General features: G+C 55.7%; 1 protein-coding gene across 5 annotated transcripts; it reads left to right on the top strand.

The window, feature by feature from the left end:
- Positions 1–27: 27 nt before the first annotated feature.
- On the top strand, positions 28–25,816 carry MOB3A (MOB kinase activator 3A). Of its 5 annotated transcripts, none has more exons than XM_009434305.4 (5): positions 28–523; positions 11,526–11,680; positions 18,184–18,723; positions 19,847–20,049; positions 23,428–25,816. In XM_009434305.4, the coding sequence occupies exons 3-5, from the start codon at positions 18,303–18,305 to the stop codon at positions 23,455–23,457; spliced, it is 654 nt and encodes a 217-aa protein (XP_009432580.1). In that variant the 5' UTR covers positions 28–523; positions 11,526–11,680; positions 18,184–18,302; the 3' UTR covers positions 23,458–25,816. The 5 variants fall into 5 exon arrangements, with proteins under 5 accessions (XP_009432580.1, XP_054529460.1, XP_063657057.1 ...); XM_063800987.1 differs by having other exon boundaries at positions 522–610; XM_063800986.1 differs by lacking the exon at positions 28–523 and adding an exon at positions 1,464–1,616.

Raw genomic sequence — 25,816 nt, 5'->3', positions numbered from 1 at the left:
CCCCCTCCCAGGCCCAGCCCCGCCTCCGTCCTCAGCCGACTACTGACGGCGCCGGCTCCGCCTCCAGGCCCCGGCCACGACCCGCCCCTCAGAAGACTCCGCCACTGGATGGGCCGCGCCCCAAGGCCGCGCCCTACGCATGCGCCAATGGTCGGTGCCCGCTCCTCGGCCGGCTCCCGCTGAGGCCCCGCCCCGTGTCGCAGCCACGGTGCAGGCTCCGCCCACAGGCCGCGGCCCCGGTTGCTAGGCAACGGAGACCTCCGCCCGGCCCGGCTCAGGGCATCCCAGGGCTGCTGCCCGGAACTTGGCTCCGTGCGCCTTCGCCGCCCGGGCCCCTTAAAGCCCGCGGGACCGAGTCTGGGAGACCCCTGCACGCCGCTTCTGGGCGGAGCCCCGGGCCCTTTAAGGAAAGTAGGTCCGGTCCGCGGGTGCGGTCGGGCATGCGTGTGGGGCGTTCCCGCGGCCGTGTCCCTCCGCGGCGGCTGCGAGGCGGTGCGGCGGCTGAGGCGGCCGAGGCGGCCAGGTGGGTGCCGGGAGGGGCGAAGGCGGGCGGCAGAGGCGGTCAGGTGGGCGTCCGGGAGGGGCGAAGGCGGGCGGCAGAGGCGGCCAGGTGGGTGCCCGGGAGGGGTGAACTTAGGCGGCGAGGAGACCGAGTTCTCAGGAAGGGCGAACCCTGGCGGCGGGGAAGCTGGATCCCTCAGAAGGGGCGAACTTAGGCTACGGGGAGGCCGAGCCTTCAGGAAGGGCGAGGCTGGGCGCGGTGGCTCACGCCTGTAATCCCAGCACTTTGGGAGGCCGAGGCGGGTGGATCACCGGAGGTCGGGAGTTCGAGACCAGTCTGGCCAACATGGTGAAACCCCGTCTGTACCAAAAATACAAAATTAGCCAGGCGAGGTGGCGCGCACCTGTAATCCCAGCTGCTGAGGAGGCTGAGGCAGGAGAATCACTTGAACCCAGGAGGCAGAGGTTGCAGTGAGCCGAGATCACATCACTGCACTCCAGCCTGGGCAATCAGAGCGGGGGGAAAAAAAAAAGGAACGAAAGAAAAAGAAAAAAGAAAAAAGGAAGGGCGAACTCAGGCGGCAGGGAAGCCGGATCCTTCAGGAGGGGTGAACTTAGGCGGCGAGGAGGCCGAATCCCTCAGGAATGGCGAACCCAGGCAGGGAGGCCGATCCCCCAGGAGGGGCGAACGCGGGCGGCAGGGAGACCGATTACCGCGGCAGGGAGACCGATTACCCCGGAGGGGGATACAGGGTGCGGGGTCGAGCTGCGGGGATGAACTCCTGGCCCTGCCCGCTGCCCTCCCGCAGGACCCCGCACCTCCCGGTGTGGATTAAAATTCTGCAGGGCTTCAGGATCCCCAAGCCCACGCGGCGGTCGGGCCCTTTCGAATAGGCCCTTCTTGCTCGGGGTCCCCAAAATCGCTGGCAGGGCCCCCCCACCCCGGAAGGAGGCACCCGCCAGGGACAAGCTGCCCCTCCTCCCTGCAGCGAAGAGGGGCTAGAAAGTGTAAGCGAGGGTGCATTTTATTAGGAGTCACTGAGAGGGGAGGGGAGATTGGAAAATGCAGTCACAGAGCAGGAAATCAGTGCTCCAAGCCGCAGCTCATCCTGGGGGTAAGATTTCCAGTCTTTGTACACACTGCTTTTTTGTTTGTTTGTTTGTTTGTTTGTTTGTTTGTTTGTTTTTAGACGGAGTTTGGAGTCTCACTCTCGCCCAGGCTGGAGAGCAGTGGCGCGATCTCTGCTCACTGCAAACTCTGCCTCCCGGGTGCAAGTGATCCTCCTGTCTCAGCCTCCTGAGTAGCTGGGATTACAGGCGCCCACCACCACACCCAGTTAATTTTTGTACTTTTAGTAGAGACGGAGTTTCGCCATGTTGGCCAGGCTGGTCTTGAGCTCCTGACCTCAGGTGATCCGCCCGCCTCGGCCTCCCAAAGTGCTGGGATTACAGGCGTGAGCCACCGCGCCCGGCCCACACTGCTTTTTTCGCACTTGCTTTTTTCTTCGTTTTCTCCTTAACAGTTTATACGGGTTTAATTGACATGCAATAAACTGCCCGTATTCAAAGCAGATGGTTGGATAAATGTTGAGATGTGTGTTTTGCGTGTTTCACATCCCATCTGTGCTTTCTGCTTTGGGAGTTGCCTCCTGCATAGGCAGCGGGGAGTGCCCTGGCCGCCCTCTAGGCCGTGGTCCCAAGACCGCCTTCCTTCTTGTGCATCACGCAGTCACAGGGGCCTCCCTTTTACGGAAGAAGCGCTGGGACGCAGAGCTGAGGAGCTGCTGAAGGCTGGAGCTGTCAGAGCCCACAGTGATGCCTTGAGGAACTAGTCATTCATTTCCCTGCGTGTGTGGGATGATCTAGGTTTTGACCCGTGAGACAAAACCCACCTTCCGTTTCTGTTCTCCTGGATTCACTTCCTTTCCAGGCCTGGTCTTGCTTTCATGTAGGGGAAGCTGGATGTTTATTTGTTCGGTTGGTTGGTTTGCTAGTTGTTTCAGAAGTGCAAGAGGGTGGCCGGGCGCAGTCGTTCGTGCCTGTGATCCCAACACTTTGGGAGGCTGAGGCGGGTGGATCACGAGGTCAGGAGATCGAGACCATCCTGGCTAACACAGTGAAACCCCGTCTCTACTAAAAATACAAAAAAATTAGCCGGGTGTGGCGGCGGGTGCCCGTAGTCCCAGCTACTCGTGAGGCTGAGGCAAGAGAATGGCATGAACCCTGGAGGCGAAGCCTGCAGTGAGCCGAGATCGCACCACTGCACTCCAGCCTGGGTGACAGAGCGAGACTCTGTCTCAAAAAAAAAAAAAAGAACTTACATAGGGAAGGAAGGAGGGCTGGATGAGCCCCCCGGGCTGTCAGAGTTGCAGAGTTGCAGCCCTGAGAACTTCCAGAAGCCGGGTTCTTAACCGCAGTTGTCAGGGACCTGTTTATTAGAACTCACTGAGATCTACCGATTACAGAGTGAGGACTAAGAAAGTGAAATCCCAGCATGTCACGTCCCTGTCCTCCGGACCCCCTGGATGTGTTTCCCTTTCCCCAGGGACGACACAGGCACCCACCTCAAGCAACACCCATTCCACTGCACCCTTCCCAGCTCCCTCTCCTTCCACAGGTTGACTTTTTTAACTCTGGAGCTGAGCTTACTACCTGTGGCTGTGGAGGCCTTGCAATGTGGCTGGTCCGAATTGGGATGTGCTGGCCAGGTGCGGGTGGCTCATACCTGTAATCCCAGCACTTCGGGAGGCCGAGGAGAGCGGATTACCTGAGGTCAGGCATTCAAGACCAGCCTGGCCAACATGGCAAAACCCCATCTCTACTAAATACACAGCCAGGCACACGCTGGACCACAGCCACCCACTGTGTGTTCCAGAGACTTCTCTGGGATTCCGAAAGGCAGAAGTGAAGGCCTCCTCCCAGAATCCCATTTCTGAAGTCGGATTTGCCTTTTCAGCTTAAGCCATTTGACCTTCTAAATGCCAGGGAAACAGGAACAGAGCTCATCGGCTGAGGAATACAAAATTTACCCGGGCATGCTGGCGCATGCTTGTAGTCCCAGCTATTCAGGAGGCTGAGGCAGGAGAATCACTTGAACCCGGGAGGCGGAGCTTGCAGTGAGCCAAGATCACGCCACTGCACTCCAGCCTGGGCAACAGAGTAAGACAACGTCTCGAAAAAAAAAAAAAATTCCCTTCCAAGGAGGTATTCTCCCACCTTAGGGACCTGATGGTGGAGGTTTCAGAAAAATTCCCCGCACAGCTGACTGAGCTTGGGGTTTTAAGGTGGGGAGTTTTAGACCTTCCCCAGCCGATGAGCTCTGTTCCTGTTTTCCTGGCATTTAGAAGGTCAAATGGCTTAAGCCGAAAAGGTAAATCTGACTTCAGAAACGGTATTCTGGGAGGAGGCCTTCACTTCTGCCTTTCGGAGTCCCAGAGAAGTCTCTGGAACACACAGTGGGTGGCTGTGGTCCAGCGTGTGCCTGGCTGCACACAAAAGAAAGCTGAACTTGGGTTTTCTTTCAGACTTTGACACAATACCTTCTGGGGACCACGCCTGGCCTCTTCCCTTTTCCTTTTTTTTTTTTTTTTTTTTGAGATGGAGTTTCTCTTGCCCAGGCTGGAGTGCAGTGGCGCAACCAGGGCCCACTGCAGCCTCCGCCTCCCGAGCTCAAGAGATTCTCGTGCCTCAGCCTCCTGAGTAGCTGGGATTACAGGCATGCGCCACCACGCCCAGCTAATTTTTTGGTGTTTTAGTAGACACTGGATTTCACCATGTTGCCCAGCTCAGGCAATCTGCCTGCCTCAGCCTCCCAAAGTGCTGGGATTACAGGCGTAAGCCACCGCACCTCGCCCCCTTTTCCTTTTGAGTATATCAAAATGACTGTTTTTTTCCTTATATACCCAGACTGGGAAAAGTATGTCAGTTTACCACAAAGATTCACAGAGGGTCGGGCGCTATGGCTCATGCCTGTGATCCCAGCACTCTGGGAGGCCAAGGCAGAAGGATAGCTTGAACCCAGGAGTTTGAGACCAGCCTGGGCAACATAGTAAGACCCCATCTCTACCAAAAATACAAAAGTTAGCTGGGCGTGGTGGCGTGCACCTGTGGTCCCAGCTACTTGAGAGGCTGAGGTGGGAGGGTCATTTGAGCCCAGGAGGTTGAGGCTGCACTGAGCCGTGATTGCACCACTGCACTCCAGCCTGGGGGATAGAGCGAAACCTCGTCTCAAACAAACAGACAGCTAAAAAAAACAAAAACAAAAAAAACCTTTCCTTCCAGACACAATAGTTCCTTATTTTTTTTCATGGTTGTAGCAATTTATTATTCTTTCTTTCTTTTTTTTTTTTCTTTCACAGACAGAGTTTTGCTCGTCGCCCAGGCTGGAGTGCAGTGGCACAATCTCGGCTCACTGCAACCTCCGCCTCCCAGGTTCAAGCGATTCTCCTGTCTCAGCCTCCTGAATAGCTGGGATTACAGGTGCCCGCCACCACGCCTGGCTAATTTTTGTATTTTTAGTAGAGACAGGGTTTCACCATCTTGGCCAGGCCAGTCTCAAACTCTTGACCTTGTGATCCACCTGCCTTGGCCTCCCAAAGTGCTGGGATTACAGGCGTCAGCCACCGCACCCCGGCTTTTATTCCTTCTTTAACAAAAAAGGTCTTAGAGCCTGGGCGCGGTAGCTCACGCCTGTAATCCCAGCACTTTGGGAGGCCAAGGTGGGTGGATCACTTGAGGTCAGGAGTTTGAGACCAGCCTGGCCAACATGGTGGAACCCCGTCTCTACCAAAAATACAAAAATTAGCTGGGCGTAGTGGCGGGCGCCTGTAATCCCAGCTACTTGGGAGGCTGAGGCAGGAGAATTGCTTGAGCCCGGGAGGCAGAGCTTGCAGTGAGCCGAAATTGCGCCACTGTACTCCAGCCTGGGTGACAGAGCAAGACTCGGTCTCCAAAAAAAAAAAAAAAAAAAAGGTCTGGGTACCCATACTGTTTTGCAACTTATTTTTTGCACTTATCGGATATTGGGTGTCCTTCCGTGTCAGAGCCTGTGTCTCATTCTTCTTAAAACTGTGTGGCTGGGCCGTCCTGGGTTACGCAAGGATGAGAAGTCTCCTCTGGGTTGAGAGGTTTTGGCTCAAGTTTAAGGCTTTTCTTTCCAGCCAGATGGGCTTGGGAATGACTCTGCAGGAAGCGCATGTTCCCCTGATCTGGCCAGCAGCCGGCACTGGAATCTTGGTTGTAGGATTACTTACTGCAGGGGTCAGTTTCACAGAGGTTTCCCTCCCTTTTCTTCCCCACAGGTTGTGGGTTTTCTCTTAGGTCTTCTGGCTTTAATGCAGAGCTTATATTCAGCTTATTAGTTTTAAAAGTGTGTTAAAATAATGCACGTATTTTTGGCTGGGCGCGGTGGCTCACGCCTGTAATCCCAACACTTTGGGAGGCCAAGGTGGGCAGATCACGAGGTCAGGAGATCGAGACCATCCTGGCTAACACGGTGAAACCCCGTCTCTACTAAAAATACAAAAATTAGCTGAGCATGGTTGCAGGCAGCTGTAATCCCCGCTACTCGGGAGGCTGAGGCAGGAGAATGGCGTGAACCCAGTAGGCGGAGGTTGCAGTGAGACGAGATTGCGCCACTGCACTCCAGCCTGGGCAACAGAGCGAGACTCCGTCTCAAAAAAAAAATAACATATTTGTATCATTGCTATGTTTAATGTCGTATTTCATTGACTATAAGTCCCACAGGGAAGGAGGAAGTTGTTACTTCCTGTGTGGGGCTGGGGCCAGGGTCTCCCCCTGGGTATTGAGTCATTCTCTGGGGTGGAGTGTCCTGGGCACTGCAGGGTGCTGAGTAGCGTCCCTGGCCTCCACCCACTCCATGCCAGGAGTTCCCCCAAAACCTGACAACCACAGATGTCCCCAGACATCGTCCGGTGTTGAGGGGCAGAATCATCACCGTGTTCAGGCCTGTGGGGGCAGGGGGCAGGGTGGTCTAGCCCTGACTCAGCCCGCCAACATCCTCTGGGCCACGAGGCAAATGAGAAGAAAAAGGAAGTGGTCGGGGGTGTGAGCCACTCCAAGCACAGACAATTCCCGCCGGGGACAAAGGGATGGGCTGAGCTGGGACACCTGGGTGGGGAGTCGCACCCTACGTGCCCTGGAGAACCAAGACAGCCTAAGTCACCATGCCAGCTCTGCCGGGCTGCAGATGCTGGTTTCAGAAGTGCCCGGCAGCTGCGGAGCTCTGGGGATGCGGACTTGGCTGGGCTAAGATGGATCGGGTGTCGGGTCCCCCAGAATCCCCTCAGTGGAGTCCCTGGTAGATTAGATCAGAGGGGAAGCTGCCAATCTAGCTGAGGTCTTGCCCCAGGGCAGTTTTGCCCCCAGGGGACTTGGAAATACGGGGCGGTGTGGGGGGGTGCATTTGTGTTTGTCACAACTAGAGGAGGGGCTGCCCCTGGCATGGAGTGGGTGGAGGCCAGGGACATTGCTCAGCACCTGCAGTGCCCAGGACAAACTCACCCCAGAGAAGGATCCAGCCCTGAATGCCAAGTAGGGGACTGCATTAGTTATTTGGAAAAAAAAAATCGAGTCTGCTCCCTGCTCACACCAGACACCAGAATAAACTCCCAATATGGCAGATGGTGTAAACCAGGGAACCCCAGCTCCTGGGATTCTCTTCCTCTCCCCCTCTGTGGATTTCAATATGTATAGCCTCCTGGGACCTCAGCAGAGCAGAGGTTCATGGGCCACAGAGTCTCTTGGGGGTCTGTGGAATCCCCTAACCCAAGAGGTGTCAATCGAGGGTAATTCTGCCCCCAGGGGACACTGGGCCAAGTCTGGGACATTTGTGTTTTTCTCATGACTGGGGTTGCTCCTGGCATGGAGTGGGTGGAGGCCAGGGACGCTGCTCAGCACCCTGCAGTGCCCAGGATGGCCCCTCCCCAGAGAGTGACCCACACCGATGTCCACAGTGCAGAGAGTGGAAACGCTGCCCTAGTGGCAGACGCAGCAGATTCAGAATTGAAGGATCTGAGTTAAAGCCCAGACTTGTACCTTTTACCTCGCACCCTCAGGCGAGGCAACTGGCCTCAGCTTCTGGAAATGCAGCACGGGTGAGCCCCTCCCACCAGCCAGGAAATGATGAGTTTCACGAGAGCAGGTCCTCCAGGGCCCCAGCAAATGCCAGGCCTGTTTACTAATGACAGCAAAGGTCCACCATCACTTAGCAGGAATGAGAGCATTCGCTTTCAACCTGCCCTGCCAGCCTCACAGGGCTGCGGCATGAACCCCTGTAGGGTTAGTTTATGAGTGCGTAGGGAAGTGCTCCCCAGAAAGCAGGAGAAACACGGATGGCCAGATACACGTTTGAGCCTCTGACAACTACAGTCACTGTGTACTAACTAGTGGTGAGGTTGGCAATTTGTAAAAATTACTCATTAAAGAGGGAGACAGAGCCAGGCTCAGTGGCTCATGTCTATAATCCCAGCACTTTGGGAGGCCAAGGTGGGAGGACTGCTTGAGGTCAGGAGTTTAAGACCAGCCTGGACAACATAGCAAGACCCCCGTCTCTACAAAAAATACAAAAATTGCCAGGCGTGGTGGCTCATGCCTGTAATCCCAGCACTTTGGGAGGTCGAGGCAGGCAGATCACGAGGTCAGGAGTTGGAGACCAGCCTGGCCAATATGGTGAAACCCCGTCTCTACTAAAAATACAAAAAAAATTAGCTGGGTGTGGTGGCGCGCACCTGTAGTCCCAGCTACTCAGGAGGCTGAGGCAGAAGAATCCTTGAACCCGTGAGGCGGAGGTTGCAGTGAGCCAAGATCACACCACTGCACTCCAACCTGGGCAACAGAGCGGGACCCCATCTCAAAAAAGAAAAAAGAAAAAAAAATACAAAAATTATCTGGACGCACGCCAGTAGTCCCAGCTACGCAGGAGGCTGAGGTGGGAGGATTGCTTGAGCCCCGGAGGTTGAGGCTGGAGTGGGCTGTGATTGTGCCACTGCACTCCAGCCTGGATGACAGAGCAAGACTTTGTCTCAAAAAATAAAATAAAACAAACAAGAACAGTTAGATCCCTGGCCTTGCCACTCGCAGGACAAGCTTTGTCCCCCTCGGCACTGTGGACATTCAAGGCGGATTAGTCTCTGGGGTGGGGTATCCTGGGCACTGCAGGGCACTGGGCAGCATCCCTGGCCACCACCCACTGTGTGCCAGGAGCATCCTCCAGTTATGACAACCACAAATGCCCCCAGACATCACCCAGTATGAGTCCCCGGGGTGCAGAATAGCCCCCCAGGTGAGACCCCCGCTGCAGCTGAGTGTGGCTGAGAGCTCTTCACAGTGGCCACGAGGAGGCGAGACTGGGGTGGGCCCCCAACTCCCACTGGGCGGGCTCAGAGCATGGCTCCTGCCCCCGCGTTCAGACTGAAGCCATCCAGGAGGCCAAGAAGGCGGTGCCAAGTCGGTGGTGCCCAGTCAAGCCCAGACCCTGTGGCCCTGGGTTAGGAAAAAGTTCCGTGAAAGGCGTGTGGCCCTGGGTTGGGATGGGAGCTTGGGGCGTTCCTCCCTGTGGCTTCCTCTTTCTGACACTTGGTCTCTTGTCTCTTGAAACTTTGGGCTGAGTCCTCTGAAGCAGGCACCACAGGTGTCCGTGACGTCTCATCACTGTAACTGTCCCCTAGGTGACACGATCTTAGCTTTGTTTTGAGACAGGGTCTTACTTTGTCCCCCAGGCTGCAGTGCAGTGGCACAATCATAGCTCACTGCAGCCTTGACCTCCTGGGCTCAAGCAATCCTCCCACCTCAGCCTCCAAGTGGCTGGGACTATACAGGCACATCCACCATGCCTGGCTAATTTCTAACTATTTCGTGCAGAGATGGGTCTCACTATGTTGCCCAGGCTGGTCTTGAGCTCCTGGCCTCAAGCAGTCCTCCTGCCTCGGCCTCCCAAAGTGCTGGGATTACAGGCGTGAGCCACTGCAGCTGGCCAGGGCTGCTTTTAGGGGTGAGGAAAGTGTTCTGGAATTAGATAAAGGTGGTGTTTGCGCAACGCCAAACGTGCCAGGAGTCACGTAACTGTACTCCTGAACTGTAACTGAAAAGGTTAAAACGTGTGGGATGTGAGTCATATGTCAATCTAAAAACAGAAGAAAAGACTATCAGGAGAATTAGGACAGTATGCTAAGCCCTCGATAGCACCTGGCCCGGAGGGGCCTGGGCAGGCCTTGCTTCCTGCCTGTCTGCTTTCCCACGAGAGAAGTCAGAGATGCAGTAGGCACAGTGGCTCACACCTGTAATCCCTGCACTTTGGGAGGCTGAGGTGGGAAGATCGCTTGACTCCAGAAGCTCGAGACCAACCTGGGCAACATAGCAAGACCCCATCTCTACAAAAATACAAAAATTATACAGGTGTGGTGGTGTGTGCCTGTAGTCCCAGCTACTCAAGAGGCTGAGGTGGGAGGATCACTTGAGCCCGGGAGGTCAAGGCTGCAGTGAGCTCTGATTGCACTACTGCACTCCAGCCTGGGCAACAGAGCAAAACCCTGTCTCTAAAAAAAACAAAAATGTAAACCAGACAGAAGCACAAAACAGTGACAGGATGCACGCCTGGGTGATCAGGGAAGACGCAGCCATCCTCCAGCAGGAGTGAGGGTGGCCTACCAGCACCAGGAGCAGTTGTAATGTTTAAAAGTAAACCCTCAGGCCGGGCATGCTGGCTCACGCCTGTAATCCCAGCACTTTGGGAGGCCAAGGTGGGCGGATCACCTGAGGTCAGGAGTTTGAGACCAGCCTGGCCAACATGGTGAAACAGTTTCTACTAAAAATACAAAAATTAGGCAGGCATGGTGGCGTGTATCTGTAATCCCAGCTATACAGGAGGCTGACCAGGAGAATCGCTTGAACCCAGGAGGCAGAGGTTGCAGTGAGCCGACATCACGCCACTGCACTCCAGCCTGGGTGACAGAGCGACACTTCACCTCAAAAAAATAAAAATAAAAAAGTAAAAATAAACACTCAGAGGCTGGGTGTTATGGTTCACGCATGTAATCTCAGCACTTTGGGAGTCCAAGGCGAGTGGATCACTTGAGGTCAGGAGTTCGAGACCAGCCTGGCCAACATGGCGAAACCCCACCTCTACTAAAAATACAAAATTAGTTGGGCGTTGTAGCGGGCACCTGTAGTCCCTGTTACTTGGGAGGCTGAGGCAGGAGAATCGCTTGAACCTGGGAGACAGAGGTTGTAGTGAGCTGAGATCGTACCACTGCACTCCAGCTTGGGCGACGAGCAAAACTCCGTCTCAAAAAAATAAATAAATGAAAGTAAAAATAAATAAATACTCAGATTTTGGAAGGTGGCTCCGGGACACTGCCTTTTTTTTTTTTTTGAGACAGAGTCTTGCTCTGTCGCCCAGGCTGGAGTGCAGTGGCACAATCTCGGCTCACTGCAAGCTCTGCCTCCCGGGTTCAGGCCATTCTCCTGCCTCAGCCTCCCAAGTAGCTGGGACTACAGGTGCCCACCACTACGCCCGGCTATTTTTTTGTATTTTTAGTAGAGACGAGTTTCACCGAGTTAGCCAGGATGGTCTTGATCTCCTGATCTTGTGATCCGCCCACCTCGGCCTCCCAGAGTGCTGGGATTACAGGCGTGAGCCACCGCGCCCAGCGCCTTTTTTAGCAGGACGGATTCTGGGCTGGGAGCATCTTCCAGCCAAGTATCAGGGCTGGGCTGCCAGGCCGGGAGCCAGTGTTGTGCACTGACCTAGAACATATGGAACTGACTTCTCCACTCAGGGCTTGTCTCTCAGGCGCCTCCCGTGCTCTGGGGCAGCGGTCCCCGAGGCAGTGGCAGGATGTGGAAACCTCCGGAAGGAAGTGGGTGACTGTGGTCCGTGAGCTGCTACACCTCGGTGGGGGAGGGGTCATACCAGTTGGTTGCTTAGTGAAACTGTGTTGTTCAAAAAAAAAAAAAAAAAAGTGTTGCAGCAGGGGAATTTGTCATCTCACCTTTCATTTCTCTAGAAGTTTCCAAGGGTCACTTGTGTCTCATCCGTGGGAAGACCGGGGGAGCCCAGAAGGCCTTGGTGTGGAATTCTGAGAGCTGATTTCCTGCCTTGTCTTCTCCACTGCCCCTGGAAGAATCCGAGAAGAGCAGAGCGGAGGGAGCCCCAGACACGGTAACCAGCCCCTGGCCTCAGGGGACAACGAGGGCGGGAGTCAGGGTCCCGAGGCCACCCCGGCCTTTCTTTGGAAAAGACCCCTTTCTGTGGCCAATCACCCCTCCGCCAAGGAGCCTGTGTTTGTTCCTGATAGAAAACGCTTTGCTCGGGCCGGACATGGTGGCTCACGTCTGTAATCCCAGCACTTTGGGAGGCTGAGGTGGGAGGATTGCGTGAGGCCAGGAATTGGAGAGCAGCCTAGGCAACATGGTGAAACCCCTGTCTCTATGTAAAAAAAAAAAACTAGGCCGGGCACGGTGGCTCACGCCTGTAATCCCAGCACTTTGGGAGGGCGAAGCGGGCAGATCACGAGGTAAAGAGTTTGAGACCAGCCTGGCCAGCATGGTGAAACCCCGTCTCTACTAAAAGTACAAAAATTAGCTGGGCGTGGTGGCGGGCGCCTGTAGTCCCAGCTACTCGGGAGGCTGAGACAGGAGAATCGCTTGAACCTGGGAGGTGGAGTTTGCAGTGAGCCAAGATCATGCCACTGCACTCCAGCCTGGGTGACAGAGCAAGACCCTGTCTCAAAAAAAATAAGAAGGAAAAAGAAAACCGTTTGGTGTGATGGGAACTCTGCCGGTCCACAAGGTTCTTCAGAAGATGTTAACTTCCACTGAAAATCCTGCACCTTTTTTTTTTGTGATGGAGTGTCACTCTGTCACCAGGGCTGGAGTGCAGTGGCGTGATCTCGGCTCACTGTAGCCTCCGCCTCCCTGGGTTCAAGCGATTCTCCTGCCTCAGCCTCCTGAGTAGCTGGGATTATAGGCACATGCCACCACACCCGGCTAGTTTTTTGTATTTTTAGTGGAGATAGGGTTTCACCATGTTGGCCAGGCTGGTCTCGAACTCCTGACCTCAAGTGATCCACCCACCTCGGCCTCCCAAAGTGCAGGGATTACAGGCATGAGCCACCTCGCCTGGCACCCCTCACCTTCTGAAAGGAGACAGACATGCCAAGAGGAAGTTTACAAGCTCCTCGGGCTGCCCTGTCTTGTTTTCTGGAACTGTCTTGGCGTGAGTCCGGTAGACAAGCTTAAAAGGATATAGACAAAGATAAGCCTCGGCCAGGCATGGTGGCTCACGCCTGTAATCCCGGCACTTTGGGAAGCTGACGTAGGAGGATCACTTGAGACCAGGAGTTCAAGACCAGCCTGGGCAATGTAGTGAGACCCTATCTCTACAAAAAGTTTTAAAAAGACAAGCGGGGGCCTGTGGGAACAGCCGCTTTCTCCCTGAGGCTCAGCCCAGGTAGGGGGTCTCCTCCCATGGCTGCAGTCAGCCCAGGGCTGCAATACCACTGCTGGAAGGACCAGCCTGCCCAACCACGTGGCATGGTTGGAAGCTAAGCCCCCAAATTGGCATGGGAGGCCCTGAAATCAACAAACGGCAGCACCAGCCTGTGGCAGGTTGGGTTTTGCTCTGTGCTGTGATTTCTGTTGGAGTTGGAAAGTTGGCTGTGAGTCGGCCCAGATGTGAAGCGGAAACGGGGAGGAGGGAGGTGAGTGGGCCTGGCTGGGTGGATGGGGGTCTGCTCGCCTGCACGGTTTCCTCTTTGGTAAAGTGGGGCCTGCACTCGCCCCGTCTAGACAGGCATGTGGGGACTGAGGTGATTGATTCCCAGCGTGGAGGAGCATCTCGCTCAGTGCCAGGCGGACCATGGCCTGGAGGTGGCCGTCATTTTCCCTTCTCCCGAGGGGATTTATTGATCTTGTGCTGCAGGTGGTGTGGCCTGAGGGCAGGTGTGGCTTGCAGAGCTCATCACTGGGGCAGGTGCAGGGCTCTGGGGTGCTGAGCTGTCACTGGGGAAGGGCCTCAGGTCCCCCCCCAACGGCTCCCACCTGCTCAGCCACAGCGTGGATGCGTCCCGGGCTCCCCAGCCCCAGGGGGATACCATAAGCACAGAGGTGGCCTCTTTGAATCAGGGGCTTCCCAGGGAGGGTCTGAGGCTGGGCTGCGGGATTGTTCCTTCCTTGGGAAGCGGGCAGGGGTGGCCAGGCACAGTGGCTCACACCAGTGATCTCAGCACCTTGAGAGGCTAAGGCGGATGGATCGCTTGAGTCCAGGAGTTCAAGACCAGCCTAGGCAACATAGTGAGCTCCCATCTCTACAAAAAATACAAAAAAAAAAAAAAAATTAACTGGTGGTGAAAAAATTATAAAAAATTATGGCAGTGAGTGCCCGTGGTCCCAGCTACTCAGGAGGCTGAGGCAGGAGGATCCCTTGAGCTAGGAGGTCGAGGCTAAAGTGTGAGCCGTGATCCTGCCACTGCACTCTAGCCTGAGCAGTAGAGCGAGAACCTGTCTCTAAAAATGGAAGAGAAGCAAGCAGGGTGACCTGTGTGGTGACCCTGGGGTTGTGCTCCGCCAAGCAAAACCAAGATGGGTCAGCAGTCCCTGGACTTGGAGCATCCACGTGGCTCTGCTGGGCAGTGGAGGGGCCCTGTGGTGGAGCAGCGCTGGCCCGGGAAGCGTGTGTCACTAGGCTTGTGATCAGACGGCTGCCCGCATCCCTGAGAGTTGCTGAATTTAGGGAGTTGTGGGGCAGAAAGAGCGGTGGCTTCACCCACAGAGTCCAGGGTTCGAGACCCGGCCGATCCACCCACAGAGTCCAGGGTTCGAGCCCCAGCCGATCCACCCACTAGCTGTGTGGCGTGAGACACTGCTGTAGAATCAGTCGTAATCATCTGAGCCACGATCTCACCCAGGGCGATCTAATCTTAACCCGAAGGGACGCTGGGTGATGTCTGGGCACATCTGTGGTTGTCATAACTTGGGGGAGCTCCTGGCAGGGAGGGGCGGCGGCCAGGGATGCCGCTCAGCAACTTGCAGTGCCCCTGACGGCCCCACCCCAGAGAACGATCCAACCCCGATGTCCACAGAGCCAGGGGGTAGAGGCCTGGTTTTCTGGGCCCTGGTTTTCTCATCTGTAAAGTGGAGACAGGGTTTTCATCCCAGGCAAATGAAAAGTTCAAGTTCCTAGTTGGGTGTTAACCCTGGTGGCAGGAAGTGATGATGGTGGCTAAGGGCCCCAGGATGGTGCTGGGGAAGTTCAGGCCTTTCTGGTCACTGCAGCGTGGGTGGGACTCGAGTCCTCCTGCCACCTGTGCCCAGGCTGCCCTGAGCAGTGTCCCCAGCTGGTCCTCACCAGGGGCTCCCTTGTGACAATCCATTGACCCTGGACCTTCTTATGGTGCAGACTCTGTCGTCACTGCGTTCACAGTGGGCACAGTGTTGTGTTGTGTTGTGTTGTGTTTTTGAGACAGAGTCTTGCTCTCTCACCCAGGCTGGAGTACAGAGGCCTGACCTTGGCTCACTGCAACCTCTGCCTCCCAGGTCAAGCGATTCTCCTGCCTCAGCCTCCCAAGTAGCCGGGATTTCAGGCATGCACCACCACGCCTGGCTAATTTTTGTATTTTTAGTAGAGACAGGGTTTCATCATGTTGGTCAGGCTGGTCTTGAACTCCTGACCTCGTGATCTGCCCGCTTCAGCCTCCCAAAGTGCTGGGATTACAGGCGTGGGCCACCGCGCCCGGCCTGTTTTGTTCTGTTTTGAAGCAGAATCTCGCTCTGTCGCCCAGGCTGGAGTGCAATGGTGTGATCTCGGCTCACTACAACCTTTGCCTCCCGGGTTCAAGCGATTCTCCTGCCTCAGCCTCCCGAGTAGCTGGGATTACAGGCGCCCGCCACCATGTCTGGCTAATTTTTGTATTTTTAGTAGAGATGGGGTTTCACCATGTTGGCCAGGCTGATCTCGAATTCCCGACCTCAGGTGATCCACCCGCCTCGGCCTCCCAAAGTGCTGGGATTACAGGCATGAGCCACCGCGCCCAGCCTCTAACTTGCTTTTCTTCCAAACAGTGCAGCATCTCTTCCCCCCGACCCCCAGGCCCTGTGAACATTTGGGTCCAGATCATTCTCTGGTGGGGGCCATTCTGTTGACTGTTGGGGGGTACCCTAACCCTAAGCCCTGGGGCCTCCAGAAGGATCCAGCTCTGCTCACACCTTATTTTTATTTTTTATTTTTTGAGACAGGGTCTTACTCTGTTGCCCAGGCTGGAGTTCGAGGCTCACTGCAGCCTCAAACTCCCGGGCTCAAATGGTCCTCCGACCTCAGTTCTGGGATTACAGGCATGCGCCACTACACCCAGCTAATTTTTAAATTTTTTTGTAGAGACGAGGTCTCGCCGTGTTGCTCAGGCTGACCTCAAACTCCTGGACTCAAGCCATCTACCTACCTCACCCTCTCAAAGTACTTACAGGTGTGAACCACTGCACCCGGCCTGTTCACACCTTAAATTTAGCCCTACAGGATCCATTCCCAACAGCTGAGAGCTTCCCCATGCTAGATTGGTGTTGTTTTCAGCCTGAAATTTGTGGTGATTTGTGATGGCAGCCCCAAACACTCGCCCAGTCGTGTATCGTGAGGGATGAGACACAAGACAGGACTTAGTCACAAGTAACAGCAACACAGCCGGGCGCGGTGGTGCACGCTTGCAATCCCAGCACTTTGGAGGCCAAGGTGGGCGGATCAGATGAGGTCAGGAATTCGAGACCAGCCTGGCCAGCATGGTGAAACCGGTCTCTACTAAAAATACAAAAATTAGCTGGGCGTGGTGGCAAGTGCCTGTAGTGCCAGCTACTCGGGAGGCTGAGGCAGGAGAATTGCTTGAACCCAGGAGGTGGAGGCTGCAGTGAGCTGAGATCTCGCTACTGCACTCCAGCCTGGGTGACAGAGTGAGACTCTACCTCAAAAAAAAAAAGAGGTGGGGGTTGGAATGTACTAGAACGTGATGAATGTGTGTTTATTACTTGTGAGCGTTGCGTGGAGCCCAGGAGGCCTGGGCATGTGTGGGCCTCACTCCCTCTCCCCTCTCTGACTCCCCCTTCTGCTGGGTCCTCTTCATGCTGTGGTGAGGACCCCCGCCCTGCCCAGCACCCTGCGTGGGCCTTGCCCCAAGTGTCACAGTCAAGTCTCTGCCCGTCCAGAAGGTGCACCCAGCAGAGCAGGGTGGGGTCTGCATCCACTCTGGGCCTGCCATGGTGCCGGCGTCCTGGCAGTGACGATAACGGTGTTGGCGGTGACAGGCCCTGCGTGGTGAGCGTGAGCCCGGCACACGCGCGGTGTGTGCTCCAGGTCGTCCCTCCGCCCTGTGCGGGATGGACTCTGTCTCTGTCCCCTGAGAATTCTCAGGGGAGTAGGAGGACGCCGGGTCCCCACCCCAGAGCAACCCGTGGGTGTCTCACAAGTCACCACTCAGGCGTGCATGAGACTTGGGCCGGCTCCTGGAGGCTTCCTCATTTATACGGTGCCTTGGGGTGGACAGCTGCCCCTGGAATCACCCGGCATCTCGCCATGTGACCCGACCTGGAAGGGGGTCTTTGCGGACGAAATCAAGGGAAGAGGGGTCACCCAATCGCAGGGTCCCTGACCCAGTGACCAGTGACTTGGGCACAGCAACATGGGGAGAACGCTGACACGATAGGGACTCATTCTCAGTTCTGGGGCCACACGTCTGAGACGAAGGTGTGGGCGGGGCTGGGTCCCTCTGAGGCCGAGGGGCATCTGCCAGGCTTCTCTCTGCTCCTGGCGGTGGCCAGCATCCTGGGCGACCCTTCGCTTGTGGAAGCATCACCCCCATCTCTGCCTGCATCCTCGCACAGCCGTCTCCCCCGTATCTGCCTCACTCCTGAGGATGTTTGTCACTGACTGTGGGGCCACCCAAGGAATCCAAGATGACGCCCCTTGAGACCTTCTTCCACCTAGGCTGCCATGCACAGGCTGCGGGCATTGCGGCGTGACTTCCTTTGTGGAGGCCGCAGTCCGGCCATGCAGACCCCTGTGACTGGCATCTCAGCCTGCCCCACACTCAAGCCCCACAGTGCTGGGTGGCAGCAAGTCTAGGTCCGGGCCAGGCATCGGCACCGGGGAAGATGCGGCCCCTGCGGGCTCTTGGGGCCCGGCTCTCCGCACCTTCTGCTGTGAACCGGTCAGGCCTCGCCACGCGCAGTTCTCTTCTGTCCACTGAGGAGGTGGCCCCCTTTGGGTGAAACTCCTTAAAGTCAAAAGTCCAGGGGATGTTTTGAACCCTGCCACTAGTGGCTCACACCTGTAAGCCCAGCACTTTGGGAGGCAGAGGTGAGAGGATCATGTGAGCCCAGGAGTTAGAGACCATCCTGGGCAACATAGTGAGACCTCGTTTCTACTAAAAATAAAGAAACTTACCCAGGTGTGGTGGTGTGTGCCTGTAGTCCCAGCTACTCAGGAGGCTAAGTTGAGAGGATCGCTTGGGCCTGGGAGGCAGAGGTTGCAGTGAGCCGTGATGGCACCACTGTACTCCAGCCGGGGCAACAGAGTAAGACCCTGTCTCAAAAAACAAAAAATCCTGCCGCTTGTGCCCTCAGCAAGAGTTTCCGGGAAATTCTGTCGCCTCCAGCAGGTCATGATTCCCCTGTGTATTTCAGGTCCGCGGGAGAGCTGTGGGGCTTGGTGAGTGTTTCGTGGCCTCTCGGGTTGCTCAGCACCCCCAGCCAGCTGGCCCAGGACCCCTCTACAGAAGCCCAGGAGAGCAGGCATCACCAAGATGTCCAACCCCTTCCTGAAGCAAGTCTTCAACAAGGACAAGACATTCCGCCCCAAGCGCAAGTTTGAGCCGGGCACCCAGCGCTTCGAGCTGCACAAGAAGGCGCAGGCGTCGCTGAACGCCGGGCTGGACCTGCGGCTGGCCGTGCAGCTGCCCCCGGGCGAGGACCTGAACGACTGGGTGGCTGTTCACGTGGTGGACTTCTTCAACCGCGTCAACCTCATCTACGGCACCATCAGCGACGGCTGCACGGAGCAGTCCTGCCCCGTCATGTCGGGGGGCCCCAAGTACGAGTACCGCTGGCAGGATGAGCATAAGTTCCGGAAGCCCACGGCACTCTCCGCGCCCAGGTACATGGACCTGCTGATGGACTGGATCGAGGCGCAGATCAACAACGAGGACCTCTTCCCCACCAACGTTGGTGAGTCAGAGCTGGCAGGGGCTCGGGGATACAGAGCCTTCCAGAAAAGTCAGGGAGGCCGAGCACAGTGGCTCACACCCGTAATGCCAGCGCTTTGGGAGGCCGAGCCCAGGGATCGCCTGAGCCCAGGAGTTTGAGCTCAGCCTGGGCAACATAGCAAGATCCCATCTCTACAAAAAATTTTAAAAATTAGCCAGGCATGGTGGCGCACGCCTTTGTTCGCAGCTACTCGGGAGGCTAAGGTGGGAGGATCGCTTGAGGCTAGCAGGTTGAGGCTGCAGTAAACTATGATCGTGCCACTGTACTCCAGCCTGGGTGACAGAGCAAGACCCTGTCTCAAAAAAAAAAAAAAAAGGATTCCATTTCTGAGTATTCTCCTAAGTTGGGCTGCTCTTAGTAGCCCCCCTTCATCCTGAATCACTCCTGGTGACTCCTGTCTCCTCACCCCAAAGCAGAGAAGGACAGGATCAGCATCAGGCCTGGAGTCCTTCGCAGAGGAGACAAGCACGCCTGCCAGTGCTGGTCCCAGTGTTCTCAGTGGTTTCAGAATCACTTCCATGGAGCCCCTGGGTCCACCAGGATCATCACCCCGTTGGTGGGACCCCCTGCCCAGCTCGATGTGTAATGCACTGCATGGCTCTCAGGGACACCCCATAAACGTGGGTTTGAGGATGATCATTAGGGCACGTCCCTCCAGAGTACAGCGTACCTTTCTTTTCTTTTTCTTTTTTTTTTGAGACAGTGTCTCACTCTGTCACCCAGGCTGGAGTGCAGTGGCACGATCTCGGCTCACTTCAACCTCTACCTCCCAGGTGCAAGCGATTCTTCTGCCTCAGCCTCCTGAGTAGCTGGGATTACAGGCATGAGCCACCACACCCGGCTAATATTTGTATTTTTTAGTAAAGATGGGGTTTCTCCATGTTGGCCAGGCTGGTCTCGAACTCCTGACCTCAAGTGATCTGCCTGCCTCGGCCTCCCATAGTGCTGGGATTACAGGCGTCAGCCACCGCGCCTGGTCTGCCAGCAATTTCTGTCTGGAAGCCCCTTGTCACATCCAGGAGCAAAGGGTTCTGGACATGGACTTGGCTGAGTCCGTGGACCCGTCCCACCCCTCTCCCTGCAGGCACTCCGTTTCCCAAGAACTTCCTGCAGACGGTGCGGAAGATCCTGTCGCGGCTGTTCCGCGTGTTCGTGCACGTCTACATCCACCACTTTGACCGCATCGCGCAGATGGGTTCCGAGGCCCACGTGAACACCTGCTACAAGCACTTCTACTATTTCGTCAAGGAGTTCGGCCTCATCGACACCAAGGAGCTGGAGCCACTGGTGCGCGGGCTTGGGGCTGAGGACGTGGGGTTACGATGGGGCTGGCGGCCCGCGGCAGAGGAACCCTTCCGAGGCCAGGACCCTGACTGCTTGCGGTCGGCCCAGCAGCTGGCGGCCCCGGCTGGAGTTGGGCCCCGGGAACCCTGCTGATGGGACAAGTGGTGAGGTAGCTGGGAGGGATCCTGCGTTCTCCCACGGAACAAATGCCGGCGACAGGTGCAGTTTCCTCCGCGCCGCCCCGCGTCCAGCTCACTCCGCCTTCACCGTCCTGAGCTCAGGTGTCCCAGAGGACACTCAGGTGTCCCAGCTCAGTGTCCCTTGTGAAAGGGATGCGAGCCGGCACAAGCAGACTCCACCCCGACTTTTTTTGTTTGTTTGTTTTTGTTTGTTTTGAGACGGAGTCTCACTCTGTCACCCAGGCTGGAGTGCAGTGGTGCGATCTCGGCTCACTGCAACCTCCGCCTCCGGAGTTCAAGTGATTCTCCTGCCTCAGCCTCCCAAGTAGCTGGGATTACAGGCACGCGCCACCACGTCCAGCTAATTTTTTGTGTTTTTAGGAGAGAGGGGGTTTCACCGTGTTAGCCAGGATTGTCTCGATGGATCTCCTGACCATGTGGTTTGCCCATCTCAGCCTCTCAAAGTGCTGGGATTACAGGTGGGAGCCACTGTGCCTGGCCTTTTTTTTTTTTTTGGAGATGGAGTCTCCCTCCCTCACCCAGGCTGGAGTGCAGTGGCGCGATCTTGGCTTACTGCAACCCCCACCTTCCGGGTTCAAGCAATTCTCCTGCCTCAGCCTCCTGAGTAGCTGGGATTACAGGCACGTGCCACCACGCCCCGCTAATTTTTGTATTTTTAGTAGAGACCAGGTTTTGCCATGTTGGCCAGGCTGGTCTCAAACTCCTGAACTCAGGTGATCTCCCTGTCTCAGCCTCCCAAAGTGCTGGAATGACAGACGGGAGCCACCGCACCTGCCTAGATTCCACCCGACTTCTGTAGCCAGCCGGGTACCTCTGCATCTGCCCTAGCCTGTCTGCTTTCCACGTTACCAGGTTTTATCGGGAGATGAACCCAGGGACCAGATTCCTCGGTGTGGGGTCCACATCCCTGAAGCCAATGTTGCTTCTTGAAATTGGGGCCCACAATTGTGACTCGGTGATGGGGACCAGCAGTGGAGTGGGTGCCCGTGATTCAGGGCCTGGCACTGGAACCTGCCCAGAGGCTGCACTGTTCCCCAGGCTGCTGGGCGCTGTATGGATGTGGGGATCCTGATGTGAGAGTGGGACCCCACCAGCCTCCGAGTAGCTGGGACCACAGCCAGCACGCCCGGCTGATTTTTTATTGTGTGTAGAGATGGGGTCTCACTATGATGCCCAGGCTGGTCTGAACTCATGGATGCAAGCAATCCTCCCACCTTGGCCTCCCAAAGTATTCAGATGACAGGTGGGAGCCACCACTCTCTTACAACTTTAAAAAATGGTTAAAAATGGACGGACGAGGTGGCTCCCACCAGTAATCCCAGCCCTTTGGGAGGCCAAAGAGGGAGAATCACTCGAGCTCAGAAGTTTGAGAACAGCCTGGACAACGTAGTGAGACCTCATCTCTACAAAAAATGAAAAAAATGAGCCAGGCACAGTGGTGCGTGCCTGTGGTCCCAGCTACTCAGGGGGCTGAGACAGGAGAATCGCTTGTGCCTGGGAGGTTGAGGCTGCAGTAAGCCGAGATCACGCCACTGTACTCCAGCCTGGGTGACAGCCAGTAACCTGTCTCAAAAAAAAAAAAAAAAGAAAAGATTAAGGCCCAGCGTGGTGGCTCATGCCTGTAATCCCAGCACTTTGGAATGCCAAGGCGGGCAGCTCATGAGGTCAGGAGTTCGAGACCAGCCTGGCCAACATGGTGAAACCCCATCGCTACTAAAAATACAAAAAATTAGCTGGGCATGGTGGCACGCGCCTGTAATTCCAGCTACTCGGGAGGCTGAGGCAGAAGAATCACTTGAACCCAGGAGGCAGAGGTTGCAGTGAGCTGAGATCGCGCCATTGCACTCCAGCCTGGGTGACAGAGCAAGACTCTGTCTCAGGGGAAAAAAAAAAATTAGCCAGGCATGGTGGTGGGCACTTGTGATCCCAGCTACTCGGAGGCTGAGGCAGGAGAATCGTTTGAACCCAGGAGGTGGAGGTTGTAGTGAGCCAAGATTGCGCCACAGCTCTCCAGCCTGAATGACAGAGTGAAACTCCGTCTCAAAAAAAAAAAAGACTAAAAACATCTTCACATAACTTCCTCATTTTTGTGCATCCCCTTTCAGGCTTTGCTACTGGTAAACATTTTGCTAAATTTAAAATTAATAGTTGCATACTCAATGGGTCTAAAGATGGTAGTGGGGTCTTCCTCTTTTTTCTTTCTTTTTCTTTTCTTTTTTCTTGTTCTTTTTTTCTGTATTCCAGAACTTTCCTTCTAGTGTCCCAGTCTGTATAAGACAGGGATCAGCAAACTGCAGCCCTCTGGCCTGGCTTCCTGTTTTTGTAAATAAAGTTTGTGGGGTTTTTTTGTTTGTTTGTTTGTTTGATCTCAGCCACTGCAACCTCCACCTCACAGGTTCAAGTGATTCCCTCAGCCTCCTGAGTAGCTGGGACTACAGGCATGTGCCACCATACCTGGCTTATTTTTTTGTATTTTTAGTAGAGATGGGGTTTCACCATGTTAGCCAGGATGGTCTCGATCTCCTGACCTCGTGATCCGCCCACCTCAGCCTCCCAAAGTTGTTTTTTTCTTTTTTGTGACAGAGTCTCGCTCTGTCACCCAGGCTGTAGTGTATGGCTCGATCTTGGCTCACGGTAACCTCCGTCTCCCAGGTTCAAGCGATTCTCCTCCCTCAGCCTCCTGAGTAGCTGGGATTACAGGTGCCTGCCACCATGCCAGGCTAATTTCTATATTTTTAGTAGAGACAGGGTTTCACCGTGTTATCCAGGCTGGTCTTGAACTCCTGACCTCAGGTGATCTGCCTACCTCTGCCTCCCAAAGTGCTGGGATTACAGGCGTGAGCCACCAAGCCTGGCTGTAAATACAGTTTTATTGGCAGCGAGGTACACTTGTGAGGTTACCATTGTCTGAGGTGGCTTTTGAGGTACAAGACAGAGTTGAGCCATCATGACAGGGACCGTCTGGCCCACAGATCTGCAAATGCTGACTCTCTGGCCTCATGGGGTAGCCTGCTGCCCCTGGTCTCAGGTGTGCCATTGCCTGTGTGGTTTTTGTTGTTTGGGTGTTCAGGGAAGCCCCCAGCTGCCGTTTCTCTGCCTGTGCATCTCCGTGTGTCTGCTGTTCGCATCACCCCTTTTGGGAGTGGCTGGTGGGAGCTGATGTCTTGCTTGCTCTTTACAGAAAGAAATGACCGCCCGGATGTGCCACTGAGAGCCCCGCGGGTCTCCCGGTGCCCGAACCGCCGCTGGGGCCTCGGAGACTTGGAGGAGGACGCTCTGGAACCATCATCCCGCTTCTCTCCGGCCTGAGCATCTCAGGGAGACCAGGGGCCGGGCCGCTGAGCAGGTGTTGGTCCTCAGGAGCTCCAACCCCGGACGGCAGATGCCTTCCTCACCGTCTCGAGCCTCAGTCTCCCGTCTGGGACTAAACGTGAACTCTGTAATTCTATGTGTTACTAGCAACCGGAAAAGCCCACTGTGTTTTTAAACCACTTCCACTTTCCAGGAGGCTGGATGGCTTCCAGGGTCACTCCTTGCCCTGGGTGGCTCCCAGGCTCCTGGAACTTCTGCCTCCACCTCGCTGGGGAGCCCCCAGGGCTGCTGTGGCCACAGCCCTGCCTGGGCCTGTCTCTCAAGGGCACCCAGCTTGCTCGGCCTCCTACATGTCTCCCGTTGGGGAGGCAAGAGGCTGAGGGGCTTCCGAGCCCCTGAGAGCGGACATCTCCTCCCGCAGGCCTTTACTCCGCACTCCCCACTGGCAGAGGCTGGTGTCTCTTCACACAGAGGCACAACCTGGACCCAGGCAGCCTCTTTCCTCCCTCCCCAATCTCTTCCATTTTTCTACAGATTTTTTTTTTTTTGTCATACTAGAGACAGGGGTCTCGCTGAACTCCTGGCCTCCAGTGGTCCTCCGTCCTCGGCCTCCCAAAGTGCTGGAATCACAGGCATGAGCCACCGCGCCCAGCCCTCTCTCTTCCTCAATGCACTGTGCTTCTTCCGTTCTTCCAAAACATTCAGCTGACTGTATCCAGGGCTTCCTGGACTCCTGGGACCCCACGTCCTGCACCCCGGCTTCTGACTCATTTCCTAAGGGCCCCTTTGTGTATCATAAAGGGTTTGATTTTTATAGTCACATTTACAACCATCTTGAGATTTTTATTTTTTTTGAACGGAGTCTCCCACTGTCGCCCAGACTGGAGTCCAGTGGCACGATCTCGGCTCACTGCATCCTCCACCTCCTGGGTTCAAGTGATTCTCCTGCTTCAGCCTCCCAAGTAGCTGGGATTACAGGTGTGCGCCACCACGCCCAGGAAATTATTGTAGTTTTAGTAGAGACAAGATTTCACCATGTTGGCCAGGCTGGTCTCAAACTCCTGACTTCAGGTGATCCGCCCACCTTGGCCTCCAAAAGTGCTGGGATTACAGGCATGAGCCACTGCACCCGGCCTAACCAGGCTGGAGTGCAGTGGTGGGATCTCGGCTCACTGCAAGCTCCGCCTCCCAGATTCACGCCATTCTCCTGCCTCAGCCTCCCCAGCAGCTGGGACTACAGGCACCCACCATCACGCCCAGCTAATTTTTTTGTATTTTAGAGACAGGGTTTCACCGTGTTAGCCAGGATGGTCTTGATCTCCTGACCTTGTGATTCACCAGCCTTAGCCTCCCAAAGTGCTGGGATTACAGATGTGAGCCACTGTGCCCGGCCAAGAATTTTTTTATCGATAACATAGTGAGCTCTCTGCCTCTTCGGAATGATGTCCACTTTGCTTATGATCAACCCAAGCAGGACTCTTCTCTCCCTGGACGCCTCTCCCCTGGTCTGGAATCTTCGAGTTCTGCCAGAATTGGCCTTTCCCAGATGCTGCAAACTTCCAGTTGAACCCCTTTTTCTGTGTGGCCCCTGGGGCTGCGAGACCAAAATCCATGAGTTCTGTGTCCCCTAGACCTTTGGAAGGTGAGAGCAGGGCCCTGAGCAAAGGCAGCCACCTCCTCTCCCTGGCTGAACCCCTGCCACCCTACTCCTCACCAGAATTGTCAGTGGCCTTTCACCACGGTGGCCCTTCCTGCCTGAGCCCTGCACTGTCCCAGACCACACAGAAGTCTGGTCACCTCTGGGTGCCTGGGATGGTCACCGAAGAGAAGCACGCTGTCCCCGTCTCTCCTGGCTTCTGCCAGAAAATCAAACAAGTGCAATTAACACACTGTCACTGCCGAAGCCTGAAACTCCCAGGACTTGTCCTTGATCCTTCCAGAAACCACCAGGTCCGGCACTTGGAGCCCCCCGGAGAGGGACCTCCCAGCCGAGCCCTCAAAGAACTCCATGAAATCAGGAACTGCTTGATGAAATGTATCTCCTTGTACCTGAGGATGAAGCCCAAACACCCACACCTCTGGCTCCCCCAGGGCTCGGGATGTCTCCAGCAGCCCGGCCACGCAGCTTCCCAGGTGGGCTCGGGGAGGTGGGAGCAGGGACCATCTCTGTCCCCTCCACCCTCACTCCATCCACCCCGGAGACCACCCTCCCCCAGCCAGATACGGAATAAAACTACAGACGCAGACGTCGGAATAAA

The sequence above is a fragment of the Pan troglodytes genome, chromosome 20 (genome assembly GCF_028858775.2).
Source record: "Pan troglodytes isolate AG18354 chromosome 20, NHGRI_mPanTro3-v2.0_pri, whole genome shotgun sequence".
In the NCBI taxonomy this organism is placed as follows: Eukaryota; Metazoa; Chordata; class Mammalia; order Primates; family Hominidae; genus Pan; species Pan troglodytes.
This window is presented reverse-complemented; position numbering and strand designations above follow the sequence as displayed.

Bases quoted from the DNA above. Each gene is read 5' to 3' on its own strand.
- MOB3A (XM_009434305.4), top strand. From the start codon at position 18,303: ATGTCCAACCCCTTCCTGAAGCAAGTCTTCAACAAGGACAAGACATTC. The intron at 18,724-19,846 runs GTGAGTCAGAGC...CTCTCCCTGCAG, and splicing joins CCTCTTCCCCACCAACGTTG to GCACTCCGTTTCCCAAGAAC. The intron at 20,050-23,427 runs GTGCGCGGGCTT...TGCTCTTTACAG, and splicing joins CCAAGGAGCTGGAGCCACTG to AAAGAAATGACCGCCCGGAT.